The sequence below is a fragment of the Neodiprion virginianus genome, chromosome 2 (genome assembly GCF_021901495.1).
Source record: "Neodiprion virginianus isolate iyNeoVirg1 chromosome 2, iyNeoVirg1.1, whole genome shotgun sequence".
Classification (NCBI taxonomy): Eukaryota; Metazoa; Arthropoda; class Insecta; order Hymenoptera; family Diprionidae; genus Neodiprion; species Neodiprion virginianus.
This window is the reverse complement of record NC_060878.1, coordinates 12,500,841-12,522,208: the sequence shown is the minus strand read 5'-3', so window position 1 is coordinate 12,522,208 and position 21,368 is coordinate 12,500,841. Positions and strand designations below refer to the sequence as shown.

Below are 21,368 nucleotides of genomic sequence, written 5' to 3'. Positions count from 1 at the left end.
GAAGTACAACTGTATTTGTGAACTTAATCAAAAAATAAGTTTAGTCATTTAACCTGCTTCTCAGCAATACTTTGAACTATAAGTATGGTTTACTCCAGTGTTTTGAACCGAACCCTCTCTCGATCAACTCCATTTACTTCCGGATGAGGCAGGGTTGGAAGGAACGCGTAAAAACGGCGATGAAATTTTGTTCAATTTCACTGACAGCTATATCGCAGGATAAAGGAACCGGTGAAAAGAAAAGCCTGTCTGCATATTATTGTGAAATCTGTATTAACGACCTACGGCTACGTGTGTGGCTCGAACACAGAGTGTGTGGTGTAAGGTACGAGCTTCTGTAATTGAACAGAGTGGCAGAAAGTCTTGTTCGCGATGGATATACTGGTAGCCTGGTCTCCTAATAGAATCAAGTGGCGAAATAGGTGTGCACGCACAAATCGCGTTTCTGTGGTCCCTGTATATGCGTACATTGTGACGTGATATATATTCCTACATTTCACCAGCTCGCCTGCGGATCGATCGGACGAAGTGGCGGGTAGCTAATATAGTGCCAAGTAAAGAGTTTATTCACGACTGAACAAAGTTGATATGCCAGAGCGTGACTTATAAAGGAATAGCACCTCGCTTCTTGGCGATAGCTCGTCTGTAATTTGGGAAAGTAGCACGGATTACAGACCGACAACTATCTGTATACGTGATATTGTGTGTCATGGATAATTATCTTGAATCTACGCCGTCGTTATTCGCACTGGCGCTAAAAGCAGTCACAAAACGTAAGATTTAGGAAACGAAAAGTCCGATCACGCGAATGACGAGTAAAAAATAGTGCGAAGAACAGCCGTGCGTGAAAGGAATGGTCCTAAAATTATCTCGACTTTACTAAATGCGTTTGTTTATCGTGGCAAGAACCTCAGGAATGGTGAGACTAATTCTGCTAAAAATTTAGTCAATTTTAAGTTAGGAAGCACCGCGTCGATTGAGACCAAAATCGGAAAAATCTCATCATTCGTTCTCCAAAGATACGTGATCAAAAAATTGATCGAAGATATTTTCAAAATGCCTAAAGACGTGGAGTTCTAGTGAGACCTGGACTTTCAAAAATCACATTTCCTCTTCTTTGGTGACAGAATAGCGGAAAATGAGAGGCGATAAAAAGAAACGTACTGTAACCCCATTCATCGTCTGAGAAAATAGTTGTTCTCCGGTTATTCCGATATGCCTAGTAAGACATTTCAGTGCTTGTGGATGCTGATGTAAAGTGAAAGAAGTAACGCGAAGCGTGAATGATTGCTTACCTGGCCCTGCTCATCATTCTCGTTGTTGGTCAACTTCACCTTCTCGAAGGAGACGACCTGCTTGCGCAGCTGCTCCCCGGTGAAGGGCGAGTCGGGGTGAAGGTAGAGGCGGGCCGGTGCCGGGGGATCTGCCTTCCCGGCGACTAGCCACGAGCTCCTGTGGTAGGCGTATCGGTACCTCTTGTTGTCCACAGGCACAATGTCCATCAGCACTGCGTACCGGCCCTCCGATCTCAGGCCATTGAACGACACTCGACAGGTCGGGAACATCCGTCTGTCGGATCGATACAAGCGATAGTGTGAATTACTGATCAGCGTAGAGGAGAACATAGGATACAGGCATGAAATAACAGCAGTAAAATTCAAGCTACTATGCTGCCTGGAGTTGAACAGGTTTAATTGAGCATTGGCTAAAAGTTCTTCATCTTGAACTTTGATCGTACACGGATTTATGATTTTCTTCTAACGACACTGTCATTGCAATTACGCTCTCACCGGTAAGTCTGTAATTTATACCATAATTACCAGGGTTATATTACCGAGACCAAGACCAGAAGTAAATACTCGTTTATCATTTGATTTCAATGTAATCCTACACTAGTCAACGCGTCGGAAAAAGACGAATCCTGAATTCCTAACATGGAAATGCAAACGACGTATGTAATTTCGATGTGTAAATGTCCCTCAGGTTTCACCTCGGACTTTGACTATTCGATATGTAATCGTTATGTATTCAGTGATGTAATGCATTGGACGTCACTCATACCTTCAAAGATGACCTGTTGAGAAATGAGAATAATTCCACATGGAGGAGAATAACTCCTTCCGTGGACCAACTAAAGTCAACTTTGAATCTCCTGGCGAATATTGATGTGCGCATCTTTGGACACCGTGAACATGGTCGATAAAACGAGGCCAGCAATTGTTTAATCGAAAAATAACCACATGTTCAGATCATCAAAATACGTACACTGACGTACACGTTGAATTTTGAGATTAAAGTTCGCCAGCTATGGCGTCATGAAAATCCTTTCACTGCATAAACACAGCCGTGATGACCACAGGGCGGTTTTTTGCGAAGAAGAAAAGTAACTGAAAATTGGAGGCACGAGAGAGAGTTCTGTCAACTAGAAAGTTATTCGATGGATGAGGATGTTATGAATTTAAAAAGTAACTGGTATCTGAATGCGAAGGAACTAAAATACCGTACTTATTTCGGAACAATTACATTCATAAGAAGTTAGTAAGTCTTCGACACTTTTCAGTGACAGAATTCTTGAATTCTTCGGTCATGAAAGAATTAACGTTATTCTGTCATTATTACATTTTACAGCCCTGCTTTGAATTTTTTTCGTAACACATGACATGAAGAAAATGTCTGATTGTGTAATCGTATGAACAAATGATCTTCAGCATACTAAAAAAAGTTTGCAAATTTTCCCTGCAGTTTTCAACGTCCAAATTATACCCACACGATGACAAAAAGTCTCGATGCAACCTTTTCAGGTATTCAGCATTTGAACTGTAACCAAGAAGAAACAAAGGACCGAATCACGCTTTGATAAGATGCCATTTCTCTGCAGCGAGTATAAAAATTTACCGCCTCGAGGAAAGAGCGTATTGTGTCAAGGGTCGTGCAATTCCCCGGAATCGCAAGATGTCGACATCAATGCAAATTTGGCAAAAATCCCGCAGTCTCGAGGTTTGAACAACTCGAGTGTCAATCGCGACGCTTGTCAAATGAACATGGCACGTTTCAGCCTAGGCTTCGATGTCCGAACTAATCAAGCTCTGACTTCATCGGTCCCAGTCAAACGAGAAGCGTGCCTAAGGACGAACATAAGAAGCTCTGACAGGACGACGAGCTGGGCCAAATACGCTCAAGCGTTATTTTGCTTCATCACTCTGAACCTTCTGCTTGGCGTATTTTTAGGGACCAAACCCATCATGCCACTGTTCTTCGCCAGCCAATTTTGTGGCGCTATGACAATCATCTACTGGAGATTAACTGGCACTCTGCCTGTTTAAGAAACATCGTTTAACCGCAATGCACAATATGTTGATCTGAGGAATTGCACATCTCAACGATTGTTTGAAATATAAATTTTTGATGATTAGAAATAAAGTCATTGTCATAAGTCAAAGAAGTTTACAAACTGTTGTTTATACAAATCGAAGCTTAGAACAGTTTGGCACGGAACGTAAATCGCGGTTACGAAACGGAACTTGGGTCTTCGCACAAGTTTAATCTACTCCGTGTTCAGCCCCATTGAGTCGCAATTCACTTGAATAAACACTCATCGCTAATTGTAAGTTGCTGATAACGACCACCCGGTGCAATATGAATACAACCATAGCCTCATCGACTATGAACAGTTTCTACGGAGCCTCAGAATATTTGCATAACCGGTTTTTCGTAAAATTCAAAAGCCCATAATTTACCTTCAAATTGCCTTACGGGATGTACCGATGAAATCACGGTGTGGTATGGAGAAAAGCAAGCAGGACATATTTCAGAAATAGTATTTGAAGTTGTAACTTCTGTGCTTTCGTTATAACATTTTTGATTTCCAACGCATTGAGCACTCTTAAATAAACTTATAATTAGCCGAGCTTGACTCCAATGTTTTTAAAACTGAAGTGAATATCTGCCTGAAACAGTAATTCCAAAATTTACTTTTGATAGGTTCTCCTTATTTTCGAAACTAGATACAAACGACAGGTTCTACCAAATTCCGTTGCCTCCTGAAGTAACCCACAGATGGCTTCGCCGATTTCGCTACTCAATCAATACGCTCAATGTCACCCGAATAGTTGCACCCGTTTTCGATTTATTGTCGGTAAACAACATTTTCATTTTTGGATATATGTAGCTCAAGGATGTCTCCACGACTTTTGTTCGAAATTCAACCAGTTATGGATCCAAGATAGCCGCATCGGTTGAGACTAGAGTCATCAATGTCCATTCGATCGCGATCGTTGAAAATTGATGACATCTAGAAATCCAACTGAAAATTATCAAAATAATTCTCTAGACCTGAAAACCTATGGGTCCAGTGAAGAGATTCAACTTTTCATTTCATGGTGATTATAATAAGATTCCCTCTGCTCCGAAAATAGAAGAGCGGAAAATTAAGGAGATGAAAAAGTATGCAGTAGGTACCTACATTCTGGGCGACTATCCCCAGTTCCATTTGGGCAAGTTTTACCATGCAGATGATGCGTGCGATATACTACGACCCCTGTCGAAATCATCACCTCGAAGAATTCTTACCTGAAATCTTTGTCCAGTGACTCTTTGAGTCTGATAGATATATCGTCTCTCGCACCTTTGACACCCTTGGTTCATGGTGGCTCAAGATTTTTATCCGACTCTAAACTTTTCAACCGGAATATATTATTGTCCTTGTGTTCACGATGCCTTGTGCCAAGCAACCATGAAGAATACAGAAAAGAGTTTCACAATATGAATTGTTCAATCTTGTCGATATCTTTGCTTATTGGATCCCGTATGTTAAGGACAAGCGAATTGGTTTATCTTGTTGGTTTCGTCGAGGGTACGGAATGACTTTCAAAACAACTAGACCAGACGAAGAGGATTTAGACGAACTTAATTGCCTCCACGCTAGTGGACTAGAGTGAAATACGCGAATCTGGATAAAAAGTCTGGACCATGAAATCCGAACGATCTGGACAAAACACCGTAGTCAGAGCGATCCTGCAGAAGTCGGTCAATTAAACCGAAACAAACGGCCCTCTTTGCTTCTAACGAGCCTATAATCGCGACCCCCCTCCCTGCCCCTCTTCCTTCATCCACCCTCGCAAAGCAATCCTCGAGCAAAACCACCCGGAGCGACCCGGGCGGCCCGGGAGCTCGTCAGCAACTCGGGCCGAGAGGGTCGAACAAATGGATTACGGAAGCAGTGGATATTATAGCGATCTAAGTTACTCAACTGTTTGCCGAGTTAACGACTCTACCGCGCTGCCAGGTGGTGTCACTATTGTAATTATGTCTGCGGGTATCGCGTCCATACCCACACAACATTAACCGACTCGGCTCTCTTAGCGCGTCACATGTATCTGGACTCTGGCGCACAGCATATTGTGTGCAGACTGCCGCCACGGCAAGCCTTCATGTCGCACAACCCTAACACAAAGGTAGACGCGCACAGCGCCTACCGATCCTACCTTCCTACCTCTGGGACGCCGAGTGGGTGAGACGCCACTGATGAACAGTTCGCGTGACAGCCCATAGACACATCCTGCCTGGCTTATACACTCACGGGAACACACGCACTGACCTCGCAGTCAGTCGATAGCCAAGCCACGTGGCGGCGCCACCGTCGAGTCTCAGATTCTCGCTTGTAAAGACTCTCTATTAAGCTGTTATTGCCTTCGTGCTTTTCGCAGATCCGCTGCGTCTAGCATTTTTACACTCTCACCGTCGCGCGGGTTGATAAAATTAGTCCTTGATACCTGGTGAGGGAGGGAAGATTCTGAAGGATGAAACACAAAATCCGTTTCTCAGAAACTTGACGATTTCTTATTTCATCCCATGATCAATGCTCGCGTGAGCAAGGAAACCCGCCGGTACTTTTGGCTCGTTGTGAAAGCTTTTGACATTACTCGTGGAGCCGTTATTCGTCGAGTTAACGTCGCGTTGGAAAAGTGTGATATAATGTACGTATAATGAACGGGTGAGTAAAAACAGGCAGTTTTTGGCGGTTCAGCGATTTCTGCCGCAGGACTACGATGCGGTGTTTTGTGAGCTTATCGCTCTGAAGCTATGTAATCTATGAAGACAACTTTACTCGAAGCTTATAGATGGGTTTATATCACACATTTACCTGCATTCGTATGCATATAATGAACTCTGGCAGGTGATCCTCCGGCGCTGTATGATTACGATGCGCATCGCAGCAGTGCGGCCAGTCGGATAATTATATGAAAATTGCATCTCGCTTACCGAAATCTAAAACGCTTTGATTGCTCGATCGCAAAAACTGATAGAAGAAATTTCTAACCATATTTTCGTTCATCATTTTTCTCATTTAGTATTTTTCATTTTAACAACTATCATGACATCTGCCGTTCAGCGATTAGAGTGTTTTTGTGTCTTTTGCGTTTTTTGCTTCTTCAAGAGTCAGCAGATGCTGTTACATTTCTATGAATATCTCAACAACATCTGGTTTCCGCTATTACCGATATGAAGTAAAAAATACTTTATCGATGTGTCACATGCAGCTGTCGAATGAATGTATATGACATACTCACTTTTTGATTATGTTTATATAATGTTAGGAATGCAAACGCTTAATCAAAAAATAAATGTTACCAGAATGAAATAAAAACATCGATTCGGATGGGTTGTTTGTTTCACCTCTACTCAACAATGATTTCTCGAGTTATGAAAAAAAAAATGCGAAGAGAACATTTTCTTTTTACCCAAAATCTTAAACTTAAGCAAGCGTTGCGGTTTTTACTTTTTAATTGTATAGTTTTGTCCCCTTCCTCGTTGATTCTGACATTATTTAAATACATACGCAAATAGGTGCAACTGCCGTTGCAAGAAAAACTTTACGGCGAGGTTGAATTAGCGCGGTGCCAAGCGTGGGAAAGGATCAACGAGAAGCTGACTGAGAAAGAGCAGCGAAGGTGAACAGGGACGATGCAGTGGTGAGGGACCGCCTGTCGCGATCCACAATTCCACCTGATTGGTCTGAATTTTGAATTGTCGCCGAGACTGACACGTTTGTTAAACGGGTCTTGTACAACTTAAAAAGTTTTTAGGTAATGCTGAGTTAGGTGGCTGGATACCGGTAACCTTTTCCGATACCATAACTATGCTAGTCCCCTAAATACGAACAATAAAACATTTCGATTCGGAAAAATATTCCAAAACTTAGTAACGATGTTTTCTTCGAGTTCTTACGGATTTTTGTATTTCGTAATGCAGAATACCAAACATCAAACTAATTCCTCTTTGATTAAATCCCGCCAAAAGAATTGAAACTTGTAAAATCGGGTTGTATCACCATATTTGTTACGGTCGATATATGCCGATACAACTGAAAACAGCAGCTATTAGCGCTCTGTGAGTACCTAACAAGTAAAATCGATAATCCTTGACCCTGCAAAATATCCGTAGAAAAAAAATTCCACGCATAGAATAAACTAAAAGTGTCTAGTGGGAATAAATGGCACGTTTATTTAACGTTGGGGAATCGAATTGGAATGGTGAATTATAACGAACGTACATTACCAGTTTTCGTTTTAAATGGAACTGATCAAAACCCATCAAGATAAAATTTATTCTCATTGTAATGAACTGCATATAATTGCGATTTGCCCGCAAATTTCGACCTCAAAAAAGCATCCAATTTCTCGGTTGTAAACGCGATCAGGATTTGTGTCAGCACGGAACGTTGAAGTCGAAACGGCGAATTCGGATTCAAACTTACCGGCCCGTTTTGGTGATGATCATTTCGGTCCCAAGGTCGTTGAACTTGTCCCAAAGCTCCTTGGTCTCCAAGTGACATTCGACGTCCCGCAATTCGTCGGAATTGCAGCTCGTCCGTCGGCGGTGTCTCCGTTCAACGTCACCGTCAAGCTTGGCTGAGACTTGTTCTTCGAGTAGGCTCGGCGACGTGTCTTCGACGCTGCTGCACTCCTCGACGTCGACGTCGACCTCCTGCTCCTCGTCATTGGTCGATCTCTCCGCGTCCTCACTCTCACCTTCACCGACCCCGTCTTCACCCTCGTCATCGTCGTCCAGGACTTCTTCGGCCACGGCAGTCGCAGCGGCAACAAGATCCGCTGGCGTCGTTTGAACGCCTGGTAAACAGAAAGGAAACTCGGCGTCAGGAATTTTTGAAGCACTTCTCATCGGTTGAAAAAACTCGATAATCACGATCGAGACGCGAATGGAACTGTTCAAATTTTAGATTTTACACTTTCGTTTGTCTATCCTGAGTGACGAAGTATCTTTAATGATTGCAAATTTGCACTTGGACAGATCCGAAAAGTGGATGAAAATTACAAGACGTGCAAGCTGTCGTAACCTCAAACTCAACGAAAACCAGCGTATAGGTGCTTTCGACAATTTCTCGCGATCATACAACCTATTATTTCCCACGATTTGCAGAGATTCTATTAATAGAAGGTGGAAAATAGGTAAAAAGGATTTTCGTAATTGGTCGTTAAACCATAAAGGTCCAACGTCCCATGAGCTTTTAATAAATCCAAGTTTAAAAAGACGGAATTACAGAAGCTCGGTGTCTTCACTAAACATCGCACAAACAAGTGCAGATCAATCTCAACAAACACTAATTGACACAGCTGTGAGTTATCTTGGCAATCAAAATTGCGAAAAAGAACACTTTGAACACGCAGACTTTGAATTCGATCGTAACGACATTTTCTTCAACGAATATTTGATTTGAAAATTAGTTTTAGACAATTTGAATTGTCACGAAGATTTACACAAGTTCTACCATCCTTTCCGATCTTTGCACGCCTCGACTTTGCGAGAGAACAAAAAAAAAAAAAAAATTAAAGAAAATCTGAAAATATTTGTAACTAAGACCGTTCAGGCTTGCCCTGAATTCGTTAACGTGATTCCGCGACAAGCTGAAATGCTATAAGTGTGCTTTTATCATTATTATTAGCTATTTCTGCCGCTGATGCTACTAAAGAATTTGTAGAAACAAATAAGAAAGATATGAATTGCGTTGAAGCATGAGGCAACGCTCGAGTTGCCACGAGTGCGAAAGCACCGCTTGAAGAGAACCTCAACAATATACTAGGTATATACGTATCGTTCACACATGCATCTGCGCATAGGTATACGTATACGCATACCGAGAGGAAAGTTACGTCTTGACATACTGTATAAGTGTAAAATTTTACACGAATAACCCACGCTAATCACAGCTCGAATGCGTTGCAGAGAAGGAATTACCGTAACTCGTGAAAGTCGCGGCATGAGCTGCACGTCGGCGGTAAGCGGATCATTGCGGATGAAACGACGCGATTCGCTTAGAACCAGGCGCTAATTATCCTTGTGACAAATATAATTAATATCTCGATGAGACAAGGCCGTGACACACCTTGGAAATGTTGGTTCAAGAAATTGCATCGGACGTAGGCTGTAAAAAATGTTGGCGATAAAATTAAACAAAATTAGCGGTGTTAACTGCTTAGCATAAAACAATTTATGTGGCAAATTCGAAAATTTAACATCAAATCGTTTTATACTGATAACAAATTAATTATAGTTTATAGAAGCTGTCCACACCGCATTTTTATTACAGTGTACAGGTTGGACAAGAAATTGTGGAGACTAACCGAATGGCTAATCCAAAGTTTCGGAGTTCCGGCTAAATTCAATGAAGTTGAATTTTTCCAAAACGACGTATCTCTGATACACAGTAAAAAATATGTCAACTTACCAATTTCGACTTGCGGGAAATTTTACAGGCAAATTCTCTACTAATTTTCCTGCAAAGTTAAATTAAGTTCTTTAGGTTTTCATTTAATCGCGAAAACGTTGCGTGTAAAATTATTTTATAAGTCATAATTCGCGAACTTGCGTGCTTCATCATGAAATACATAAACGTTTAAATCGACATTCGTTTCAGGTGAACTATAAAGTACCAATTATCAAACAAAATGAGACCTGATCCATCGTAATTCGGTAAAGAACAGAATTTTCTAACAATTTTTCAATGATAAACAGCTAAACGTTATTTATACTTGAATTAAGGATTTGGAATTTTGTATCACTTTGGGAAGAATGATTCTTTGAATGAAATTCGACCCAATCGACTCGAGCTTACCAATTCCTTGTTCGATTATAGTTCTCTCGCGTGACGGTACCGCTGAACTGGACAAACATTTTCGATCCATGTTTTCATTGCTCACAGTTAATTTAATATTTTTTACTGTTCGGGGCAAGTATAATATTAGATACAAATTGCACTCAACTTGAAGCGCTCGCCGCTTTAATTGGACATTGCATGGGATAATTAATTACGAAGACCGCATGTTGAGTGGAAAAAACACTTTCCTTTGCTCAGCTGCTTCTGGCGCTTGCCACGTTTACTTCCTATATCTTTTCCTACCGTCTAAGGACTCCGACAACGATTTCGTGACACTTAAAACGCACTTAAAACGTGGATAATGAACAGATATGAGACCAATTCATCATCAATGCAGGCAAAGGAATATTGTACGCGAACTCTCAGGATACATTTTGAGTCGTGCGCATAAATTGTTATGGGACGAAATCTTTCGCTGTACCTACTTCAAGACGGATTTTATCAATCATACTAATTTGAATTGCGAACACGAAGATCGCGTGCAAAGCAAATTAATTCGCAATCGCGTTGGCATCGTATATAATAATAAAACTTGGCACACCACAAGTAAAGGCGGGTAAATAATAATCGCCAAGATTAAATGTGGAGTTGAATATTCCGAGTGACGTTCGCTCAACATTTTAATTGGGTTTACTAAATAAAATTTCTCCGTATTTCTCCGATTAAGTCTGTTGAAATAAAATGACATGGCGAAAATAAATCTTCTACACGTTTAATTCATTGATATAAATAACGAAAAGTAACTATAGAATTCATTCACGAGAGCTGAAACGTGTTTTGAATGCGTGCCATACTTGTGACATCATTATCCGGTATTTCAGCACGACAAGGTATCAAAATCCAAGCTTCATAGGTCAGAATAGTAGTGCGAGGATTAATTTGTGTACATTTATAATACTGAATAGTGTTTTCACAAAAATCGCAGACAGAAGAGAAAAGTTCCAACGCTTCGGACCTTCAAATTATCGATATATTTTAGAAATGCATACACGGAGAAAAGGGTAGCTGTACTAAGTATTCACGTGCGACATAATAAGCGTTGAATTTACCGTCGCAGAACGAGGATGAGTTTTATACTGTGTATAGTAAGAATTGCGTTACAGAATCTGAATAATCGTCGTATTGCGACGGTAAACCAACTGCTACTTAACCATATGTAAAGTTTTCCTATACTCATTTCTCTGTGTAATATTTCAACGTTAAATAGATTTTCAATTATTACTTGAGATCTGTAAAATCGTTTGAAAGTATAAACAAGATGTCGCATGGACGTGTTATACCTAATTTTAATTACCCGTTAGCGCCTCGAAATTTTACCTAAACCTCATTTGGACCTCGGTAAAATTTCGATTTTTTTTTACACTAAAGTGAAACTTTCTCAGATAGGAAACCCCTGAGTAAAAAATAAGTCAAAAAGTTTTTATTCCGATGTTTCAAAGTTATAATCAGCACCAAAATTGGGACCCATTTGACCCTAGAAAGACTCAAATGCAATATCCTTGGTTTGGACGTCAAATAATCCTTGCGGTTTTCTTTTCTCGAGTTCTGCAGATACCAGGTTCAATTTCGATCTACAGTTTTTGAGAACTTTGAGGCTCTGTTGAGTAAAACTCGGCTGTGAGGTTTACGGAAGATGTAAATGAGACCGAAATTTGAGTTAGCATATCTGAACTACAAATATATAGTAACCCTCAAACCTCAAAGAGGTTCAAACAAGTTATAAAGTTGCGGCTCGGGTTCCGTTGCCAAGTTCCTCACTGGTAAAAAACGCGGGAGATTCGGTATATAATCATAGAATCCCGAGTCAAGTACATCGGAACGTTTCAGAATGAACAACAGCTTCAAGCAAAATGAAATACTCTTCAAATATAATAAAATATAGACGTGTTTCCGAAAAAATCGAGCGTTACCTGATACATAATGTTTCAATACTGAAGTAGTAATACGCGACATCTGTCTTCTTGTATGTACAATTATTTGCACTGAGTATTTAATTTTGTTCATTCAATATTTGCTTTATTACTCGTAACCCTATTTTAGGAAGGACATATGCATGCAGTCGACGCCATTTACGACGCCAGGTGCTGCAGAAGAAACACGTCGACAAAGATCCTGCATTAACGGATCAATCCACCTCCCATATAATTGCGAAAATTTTTCGATGAATCGATCGAAGACGTCGTGAAGCAAATTTAGCGCTAATTCGTCGTCGACGATGAGGCCGAATTTCGAAACGTCGTTCAGATCCCGATATACCTAATATTCGGCACATTTCGTATTAATTGGAGAAAAATGCGTACATCAAGACTGATTAAGATCTAGTCAAACAGTCCAGCTGCAGCTGTTTGAATATTACACCTAGCACTAGAATATGGCACGTTAATAACCAGATTACAACTTGCGAAACTTGAAAAGTACACGCCTATTGGCTGCGATTAAACCTGTCAATGCGATTCGAAAGTGATTACAGTGTCCCGTGTGTAAATTCATCCAACTGTCGAATTATTTGATTAGTATCATCGAGCTACGACCTAAAGGCGGCGAAATTACCGTAAGAAAGTTAAGCTAGTGAAGAACACGACGGAAACTACAGTGTTCCAACATACATAAACGAATAACGTTAATTGTCCAAAATCGCTCCGAATACTGTAACGCAATTCGTATAAGAATTCACAGTTCATACACCTCAAGGAATTTGACAAGAATCATTTACAAAGATCATTTTATGCGCGATCTCGAACACGGAAGACCAGAAATATGGCAAAAGAATTTTGGATATGTTGAATTTTCCGTGCTCGTTATACCGTCTTGTTGCACGAGCATTGGTGAACCGTGAAAGTGAAACCTGCACCCCGCTGTGAGCCAGTGAAAATAGAGGGTGGAACGGACCTCTGGGTTACAGGTAAAGCGGGCATAAGGTCTGCAAGCCAAGAAGAAGTATCGCACTCTGTACTAGATGACTATCGCGTTTTTTGGAACTCCCGGAAATCTTGCGGGTGGTCCGAGCGCGTTAGGGCAAGGCCGAATTTGTCATACCATTGGTGGTGCCGTTGGCGAGACCCTGCAGGTGGTAATGTCCAAACGAAGGACCTCTGGGCGCCATGATGGCCGCTATGCTGAAGTCCGTCGCCTTGCCCCTCTCCCCCTTGGCGGGCATTCTTGCGTCGCACAACACTAGGGTATCCGGCACTCCCTCACTTAGCGCGCGCCTTGTCCGTGCAGCGCTCAGCACCGTTCAAGAAAACGTTGATATAGCGATAATCCCACACATGAATTAGCCGGTTGAAAATCCGGAATCGCCACACGCGCACCGCTCGGTTGCGAGATGATACGCGTTCGTTCAGCTGCGTTTTCGCGGCACACAACGCGTCTGCGCCAGCCGACTTCCCGATCCTCACTGACCTCCGCTCCTCCTCCCCAGTCTTCTCCCCTCCACAGCGAGCGCGAGCGATAAGACGCTGCGCGCGCAACGCCGCGCTCGCTCCGCCCACACCGCCAATGACCAATCCGAGCCCGGTGGGCGGGGCGTAGAGTGATTGCAACGGGATCGGAGGCGTGGACTTGGGCGCTTAAGGGAGAGGATCGCCGCTTTTCACTCCCGAACACTCAGCGCTCGAACAGATCGATTGGGATAGTAACATGTTTGTTCACCGGGCGTCGCGCTCCGCCGGCCACACCGAAGGCACACCTACCGTAGAACGTCGCAGCAGAAAAATCAAACTGTGCTGCTGGTCTGGTTACGGCCACCGGATCCCCGTTTCGCACCGCATGTGACGTGATACACAAGAGAACCGCCATTAAAGAATCACCACAAAGGATCTTGGTGCGAGGATCTTACACTACCTCTCTGGCGTTTTGTCCAGTTGGGTATGTGCGTGTGTTTTTTAGTACCGTCGATTTCGGTTCAACACCACTTCGATTATAGGTATACAATCAAGATTACAACCAAAAGGCACAATATTCGTAATGCAGGACAAAATGTATGTTTCACTTGGAACAGGCGCTAAGTCGGCAAATGGTGACTTATATTCACCCGTAACGAGGTGGAGCAATTATGGTCAATAAACCTAAAGCCCAAGCTGTTTGGATAATCCGAAAATTCGTCCATTGTGAAAGGATATTTCCAACCATATTTAAGTAAATACTCCAAAACTCTATAGTGCGCCAAAACGTAATTGGAACACTTTAGATATTCAACAAATGATTTTACAGAAAAAAAATCAGGATTCCTTGGGAGCTGCATGATAATAAAGAAAATACAACGTGTAGAGTTTTTACGAAAAATTGATATTGAAATCTATTCCAAAAGTGTATCGTAATCCATTGACAATACCGCAGATTTTTCACTAACTTTTCGAATTCTGGTAAAAAAAAAAAACGTACACGATATATTCTTTAACTAGGGCAGAAATTGTCATTTACGAGTACATAGATATACACTGAGGAAAATTTCATTTGTTATAGTAACTAGAAAAATTCAGTAAACCAGATATCGTTAGAAAAACAAAATGTTTCAGTCATTGTGGGAATTACGAAAAACGAAGTACGCGTAATTATTTTGCGCTATTGTCGATACTTTTTTGATAATTGCAACGCAAAATCAGTTTCTGAGGTTTACTCTACTTTTTTAGTTAAAAAAGGCTTTAACGTCAATTTATTCTTGCACAAGCATTAAATTTTCGCAACAGTTACACGAAAATATAGCAACAACGATCGTAATGAGAAAGAATAGTGATGGATACTAGACTTTCTAGTTTTTGACTTCTAGATTGTGGTAAAAAATGAAAGTAACCGGAACTAAAAATTTCTCTCGGTGTACTATTCTGTATACTCGATAGTTGCGGGGTCAGTTTTTTTTTGAAATATTGTGCTGGTCACAGGTTGAATGGTGAGAAAATTTGAAGAAAATATATCATGCACACTCGCGGAAAGTTGAAACCCAGCACAGAAGTCGAACAACGCATTATCTGTAAGTCGACTTGAAAGCTGGCGAAAGACAGATACGCATCTGCCGGCAGGATGCAAGCCTCGCATATACGAGACGTTTGTGAGCGAGCAGCACAACGGTACGAATTAATACAGGCAAGACGTTCAGGTGAAGGGAGGCCTATTGTGATTATAATATTTTTTTGGGGCACGTCAAAATATCGCATTTGCCATCTGAATCGCATCTGAAACGCTGGCTGGTCGTCGTGCCCACGAAGTAAACCACAAAGGATTTCCCGTTTAATACGAACAGCCGAAACCTCCTTCAGGTAGCCGAGCTGCCGCTAAGCGGCTTGTAAAATCAGCCACAAAATAGACCCTTGGTTTGGCTCTCCCTCTTTCGCTCTGTCTCTCTCTTTCGCTTTGAGTAGGCACTTACATGCATTTCTATATACGTATAGTGTATACGTTACGCGTCGTTAAGATCACCGACAGATATGTACACATATTAACAATACGTAAGTATGTGTATGTATGTACACATGAGTTGTAAGTACACAAAACACGAGTCAATCGGCAATCGGATTTAGACAAAATCTCAGCTCAACTCGCTACGTGAAAAAGTTCTCCGCTTTGCTTCATCATCGCTATAATCCCAAAAGAAAACAAGTTCTACACAACTACAAACCTGTACTGGCAATTCGTTCGGTAATTATTCACGTATTATTACGTCTTGTTAGGTCGTGACAGTATCAGGTAACTACACCTCAAGGTGTGCATGCACCAATTTTTTTTCGTTGCGATAAAACATGCCTGCCAACTTCGTCTGATCCGGATTTTTCAATTAGGTATCAAATTGCAAATTACAATTGTATTTTTAATTGCAAAGCAACGTCTGCGAGCATTCATTCTAATTGTCATTTGCATGAATCAGATTGCGCGCATCGTAAAATCTTACAGGTTATGCAACTTGCTGAAAATTTCCGTATCAACGGCTCTGACTCGAAAACTTCCTGGCCAATAATATTTGTTCACTTTGGCATCGGCGACACATCGAAGTCAACTAAGCACATGCACCGAAACAAAAGACGACTATCCTTGTGGTGTTGAATGGTTCGGTGATTGTGGGATTAAGTTGGACTGGTTTCGAAGCTGGTAGCCCGGATGCAAATCGCAACGAGATCCAGGCCCGAGTTGGATGAGAAGGGAGTCAACGCGCAGTCATTCATCATCCGAAGGGACGAAACGCCTCTGAGTGGGAGTAAAGGAACGATTCCGGGCCACCCACGCGGAATGCGGCCCCCTGTGCCCTAAGTTTTTCTGCATCAGACCATGGCCAGACTTGCCGAAGGAACCTCGTCGCAGGACTCGCCGTGTCGTCCTTCCTTCCTACCTAACAAAACGTAACGACATGGTTGACACAAATTTCAACAGTGCAACGAAGAGTTCATCTCTTCAACTGCGGCTCGCGTTTTGCTGACCGATAAAAACTAAAGTGCCTGACATTTCACTTACAATCAGTTTATAGCATACAGTGTACATGTAAAGTCGTCGCTACTGTGCTGTACAGTCCGTGATTGTGTTCACTTTTTAGTACAACCGGAAAATATGATGAGCCTGGGTACAAAATGAGAATTACTTTTGCTACCAGAATTAATCAGAAAACCTTAGGATCTTTTTTTTTATATAAAAGTAACAAATTCTGTTTATTTTATAATTTGATGTCGGTGCATCAATTATAAAGTGTCCTTGTGTTCATAATAAACGTAGTGAACTGAATGAACAGGCTTGATGCTGAAAGTAGCAAAAAATTCATGATATTTACCAGTATATGATCAGACGACGAATATAGTTACTTGCAAGGTATTCTCTTTCAATTCCGATAATATCTGGAACGCCGTTGTAATGATATATTTTCATTTTACTGTAATTTCCTAATAACTTTAGAAACTGAATTTCATTTCAGTATGTTATTCTCAGTTATTCTGTACAAGCAATTAATTGAATCCCTAATTAACAAAATGAAAAAAATATACGATGTTCGTCTAATCACAAGACGTTGACTGTTTCCACTACGTATAACTCCTATACACCGACAAAATTATTTCGTTACACGGATATTGTTCTGTATCGAAAATTAACAAGTTCCGTCTACCTGAAAATAATTCAACACAATTATCTAACGTTTATCCAGAGTTGAGTTGTTTAAATATTGTAGTAACACCAAAATTTGGTTGGCATGGCTCCAACAGTATAACTTGCACGTTACTATTATACATATTACATATATAGAACGATAGCTATACGGCTGAAGGTGGAATTTTTCTCAATGGAAATTCCTTTTAACCTGAGGTAACTTTTTATGCTCGAGTATATTTTTAGCCTGATCAACCGAACGTCAGTATTTTGTACACTCGAAGAAAAAGTAAAACAGCCGAGTGGTTGAAACAGTGATCACGAGGCGTACGTTTCCGACTGCAAAGTTCAATCTCACGAAAATGTTGTATACGGTATACGTTTCATGGAGAGATATTTATAGAAGAGAGAAACTTGACTGCAGGCGTCAACTGACGTTTCAGGTAGTGTGATAAGTGGGACCGTATAATTCTTTTATACCTGAACCAAGATGCGGGGAAACCGTATTAAATTATTCAACGGAAGGTGCAGTTACAAGACCCGCGGGGAGACATTTCCCTTCCAGCTTCCGTTTCTATGTTATGTGCGTAGACGTGGACTCTTAGTTGTTTCCTGCTTCCAAAATAAGCAATGGGGTTGCAGGTCGGCCGTCATACTAATTCACCCTATGGGGTTCGCGACGCAGAATTCCACATCAAAATGAATTTTCCGCGAACGTAGGAATTAGTTGATCTTTCCATTTTCTTTACCTTTTGCACGTTAAATAATCCGCGCTTTACAGAAATATTTTATTTGCAATTCTCTAGTTATAATTGAGGAATTATAATCGCTAAACCACAAAATACCGAAGAACCACAATTTCAACCAAAGTGAATATTATTTAAAGTGTGACTTCGATGTTGCAAAATAAACAGAGAAATTGATCTTAGCGTCATGAAAAAAATCATTGAATTTTTCTAAAAACCTCTATAATTGATATATATTCTGAATTTCACTTCAAATGCTGATTGATATATTAGCGAAAAATTCCGAATCATACAGTGAATTGTGAGTTGTGACAAGATTTCACTATAATTTGGTTCTAAGTTCGATTTTAGTATTTCCCATTAGAATCTACAGCTGCAGAAGTATGAACATACTTGATAAAATATATTCGATATGATTGAAAATAAAACCGAATATAGACATTATACGTAAGCTAAGAAGTAAAAAAGAGTAATAATAACGCAATTCGGTTATTGAAAAAGACGATTGCTCCGAAAGATGAATAATACAAATATGCCTAAAGTTTGTATATTTTGATCGAAGTTCGTTGTTCCGATAGTTACTGATTGTCTAACATTATTCAGTAACCTGCAATGAAAAACGCATACTGAAATTTTGAAAACTTAACCCCTCCAGAGTAATTCCAATGCCGCAAATGGTGACTGTTTTCTAGCGTTTCGTTATACGTAATCGTTACTAACTTGAATCGCATTCTGTACTATACGTACAGGCCCCGTATAATCTGTAAAGTGAAAAACATGCGTGAACAGATAAAGATACGTGTAAAACGATGCCTAAGACGAATATGTACCACATGTATGCTTGTGTCTGCATACATCGTATACATACATGTACGTATAGATGTATAATGTATGTTATATGCAATATGCAGCATGTATAAGAAAGACCGAAGTTATACAGCGAACTGACGGACGTGTGTACCCATAAATATTAAAACGATGGTTCAGCACTTTCGTTCTACTCTTATAGCGACTGTCTACCTGCTATAAGTATAATCCCTCCACCCTGCGCCCTTCCACCCTGACGATCATTAAGCAGCGACGTCCATTCCGACAGTTTATACTGCATCAATGCAGTGTGTATACCTCCAATTCCTCTCCTCGAGTTTGTATAAGTGGATGCGCGGCGCTCGCTCGACATGCCTTATTCATGGGCAGCCCTCCTTCCTCGTCACTCCGCTCCCAGCACCCCCCCCCCTCCCGGCCCACACGCCCCAACACATGTTCTAACACCAAGCGTAACACACCTACCAACCTACGTAACCACCTATCTATCCCGCTGCCTACCTTCTTCAATCGGCCGCGACCCACGCCTGCAGCTCGGTCGGTACACGTGTCACTGCATGCCTCCGTTTTCAAGGGTGTGGCGCCATCGCGGGCTAGACGCCCTCGAGAACTTAGCTCTCTGACTTTTATACCTTGCATTATATGTATACACTCATATTTAGCCTACAGCAGCCTTTCAGACGCGTCTCCGTATATTCTTTTTTTTTTTTTTTTCATCTTCTCTCTATCTCGCTTTATCTTCACTGTATGTATACATCCGCCATACGCATGTTGCAGCATATACTTTTTGTATATGCATATATGTACACATATATACACATGCAATATATCTATACGTACACGGTTACATCGCATTGTATAAGCCACGTTGCACCTAGTCGTGATTTTCAAGTGGAACCACTCAGCGTGCAGTTTGTCGTCGTTTACTCTGGGCACACTCGACCCACTCGATTCGGGCAACCCTCTCGAGTAGCTCGTGCCGTCCGAACTGAATCTCGAGTCGCAGTTATACAGTAGCTAGTGAGCCTGAAAGCTACGAGAATCGGAATGATTCGATCGAGAAGGGTTTCGGAGGTGTTGTTTGTACTCGCAGACGCCATCTAGCGGAAGAAAATTTACATTACACTCCTTTTTGCATACGGGTCGTGATTGATCATAAAATTCATTTTATGACCTGCGTTTTAATATTTTCTCAGTCAATGTTACAAGACAATAGTCCAACAGCTTGCTGCACGACGTTTTCTCTGGCAGGATATTCTCAATATTTGGCTGAAAACAATCAGCTGATTGCTCAGTGCGACGCCATATTGATCTAAGCAGACTTCTGCACTTTATTGACGATTCTATGGCGTACCAAATACCTGGATTTTCTTAATCTTTTTCTACACCTGAGGATTTCAAGATGTTGTTGCTATAACCTTGCGTTCGTTTTGGCTCGTTACTGGCGATTGACTCTTTTTAGTATTCAACAGCAGTGGCAGGCTTCTCTTTGTTTATGACGACCCGTGGTGGTTAAGGGGAAAAAAGAGAGCGATTAGGACTTGGGGTCTGAAATTGCCAACGCGATCTCGCAAAGAATCCTGAGCGAGAAGCGAAACCTCAAGTCGCACACCCCACTTTACTTTTTCAGCGGTCATTCCGGCCTAGGTGGAACGCTAAACGGCCGCTCTGGGACTGCAATCGAAATTAGTTTTTTAATTGAACGACTTATTTAGTGATTAAGGAGGGGCAATGCGAAAGAATGATGGATGCACATTTACGTTCAAACCACCACCATCTGCCTATCCTCCTGCTGTATACCCACTTTTATTTCATCGTCTTAAACACAGTAGAGCCAACCGGTGCAGATTGCCTCGCTAAGAGTTCAGTTCTAATTTTGAAAGAAGCTTATCTCACCCCGCCGCCCGGTTATCAACTCTACTTCAAAAGTTCAGCATCCGCGCTGTTACACATCTTGAAGAGACTACTTGCGACACCTCCGCACTCGTTAGAAGTCGATTGTTCTGTGAAATGGTTTAGTCCAATCTAGTCGTCAAAATGCATAGAGATAACCGTGTCGTAAATAATTTTAAAAGTTACTTTTCAACATGTATTTCGCTCTGTCTTTTTGTATTTGTATTATTCACGATCAGTGGAAACTGAAACCAAAACGATCAGCTGATCACTCAATGCGGCGCCATCTTGCTTGGAGTACAAATTGTCGGTCGTAAATAAATCTTATCCTCACAATTGCAAATATTGTTTCAAAATTTTCTGCTGACTCTTGCCAGCAAAATATGATATGTAATCTTATAGAGTATTTTATTTATTTACTTACTAAGGGCTGTATGTCTGCGCGCTTCGCGCCTCACTTATATTTGTGGATGTTGTGGCCTAATTTATTCTAGCCATTGAAGCACCGCAGATCACTTGAAACGTAGCTTATTCTGGGCTTACAATTAGTGATGGTACAATAACCTTCCGCATTTGGACTAGACTTTGTGTCGTATAATGTGCATAATCTTTAGGTGATTCAATTGATACGTTATGTAATTCATCGCCTATGATGTGAGTCTGTAATT

The 21,368-nt window shown here is 41.2% G+C and overlaps 1 protein-coding gene across 2 annotated transcripts in view; it reads right to left on the bottom strand.

Annotated features, from left to right (window-relative positions):
• LOC124297860 (T-box transcription factor TBX20-like) overlaps window positions 1-13,561 on the bottom strand; it is a 34,320-nt gene extending 20,759 nt beyond the window's left edge. For both annotated transcript variants that reach the window (XM_046749205.1, XM_046749206.1), the window contains exons 1-3: window positions 13,211-13,561; window positions 7,757-8,129; window positions 1,296-1,569 (exon numbers count right to left, since the gene is read on the bottom strand). In XM_046749205.1, the coding sequence (XP_046605161.1) occupies window positions 1,296-1,569; window positions 7,757-8,129; window positions 13,211-13,331 (768 nt within the window). In that variant the 5' untranslated portion in view covers window positions 13,332-13,561. The remainder of the gene's footprint in view (window positions 1-1,295; window positions 1,570-7,756; window positions 8,130-13,210) is intronic.
• Window positions 13,562-21,368: the final 7,807 nt, after the last annotated feature.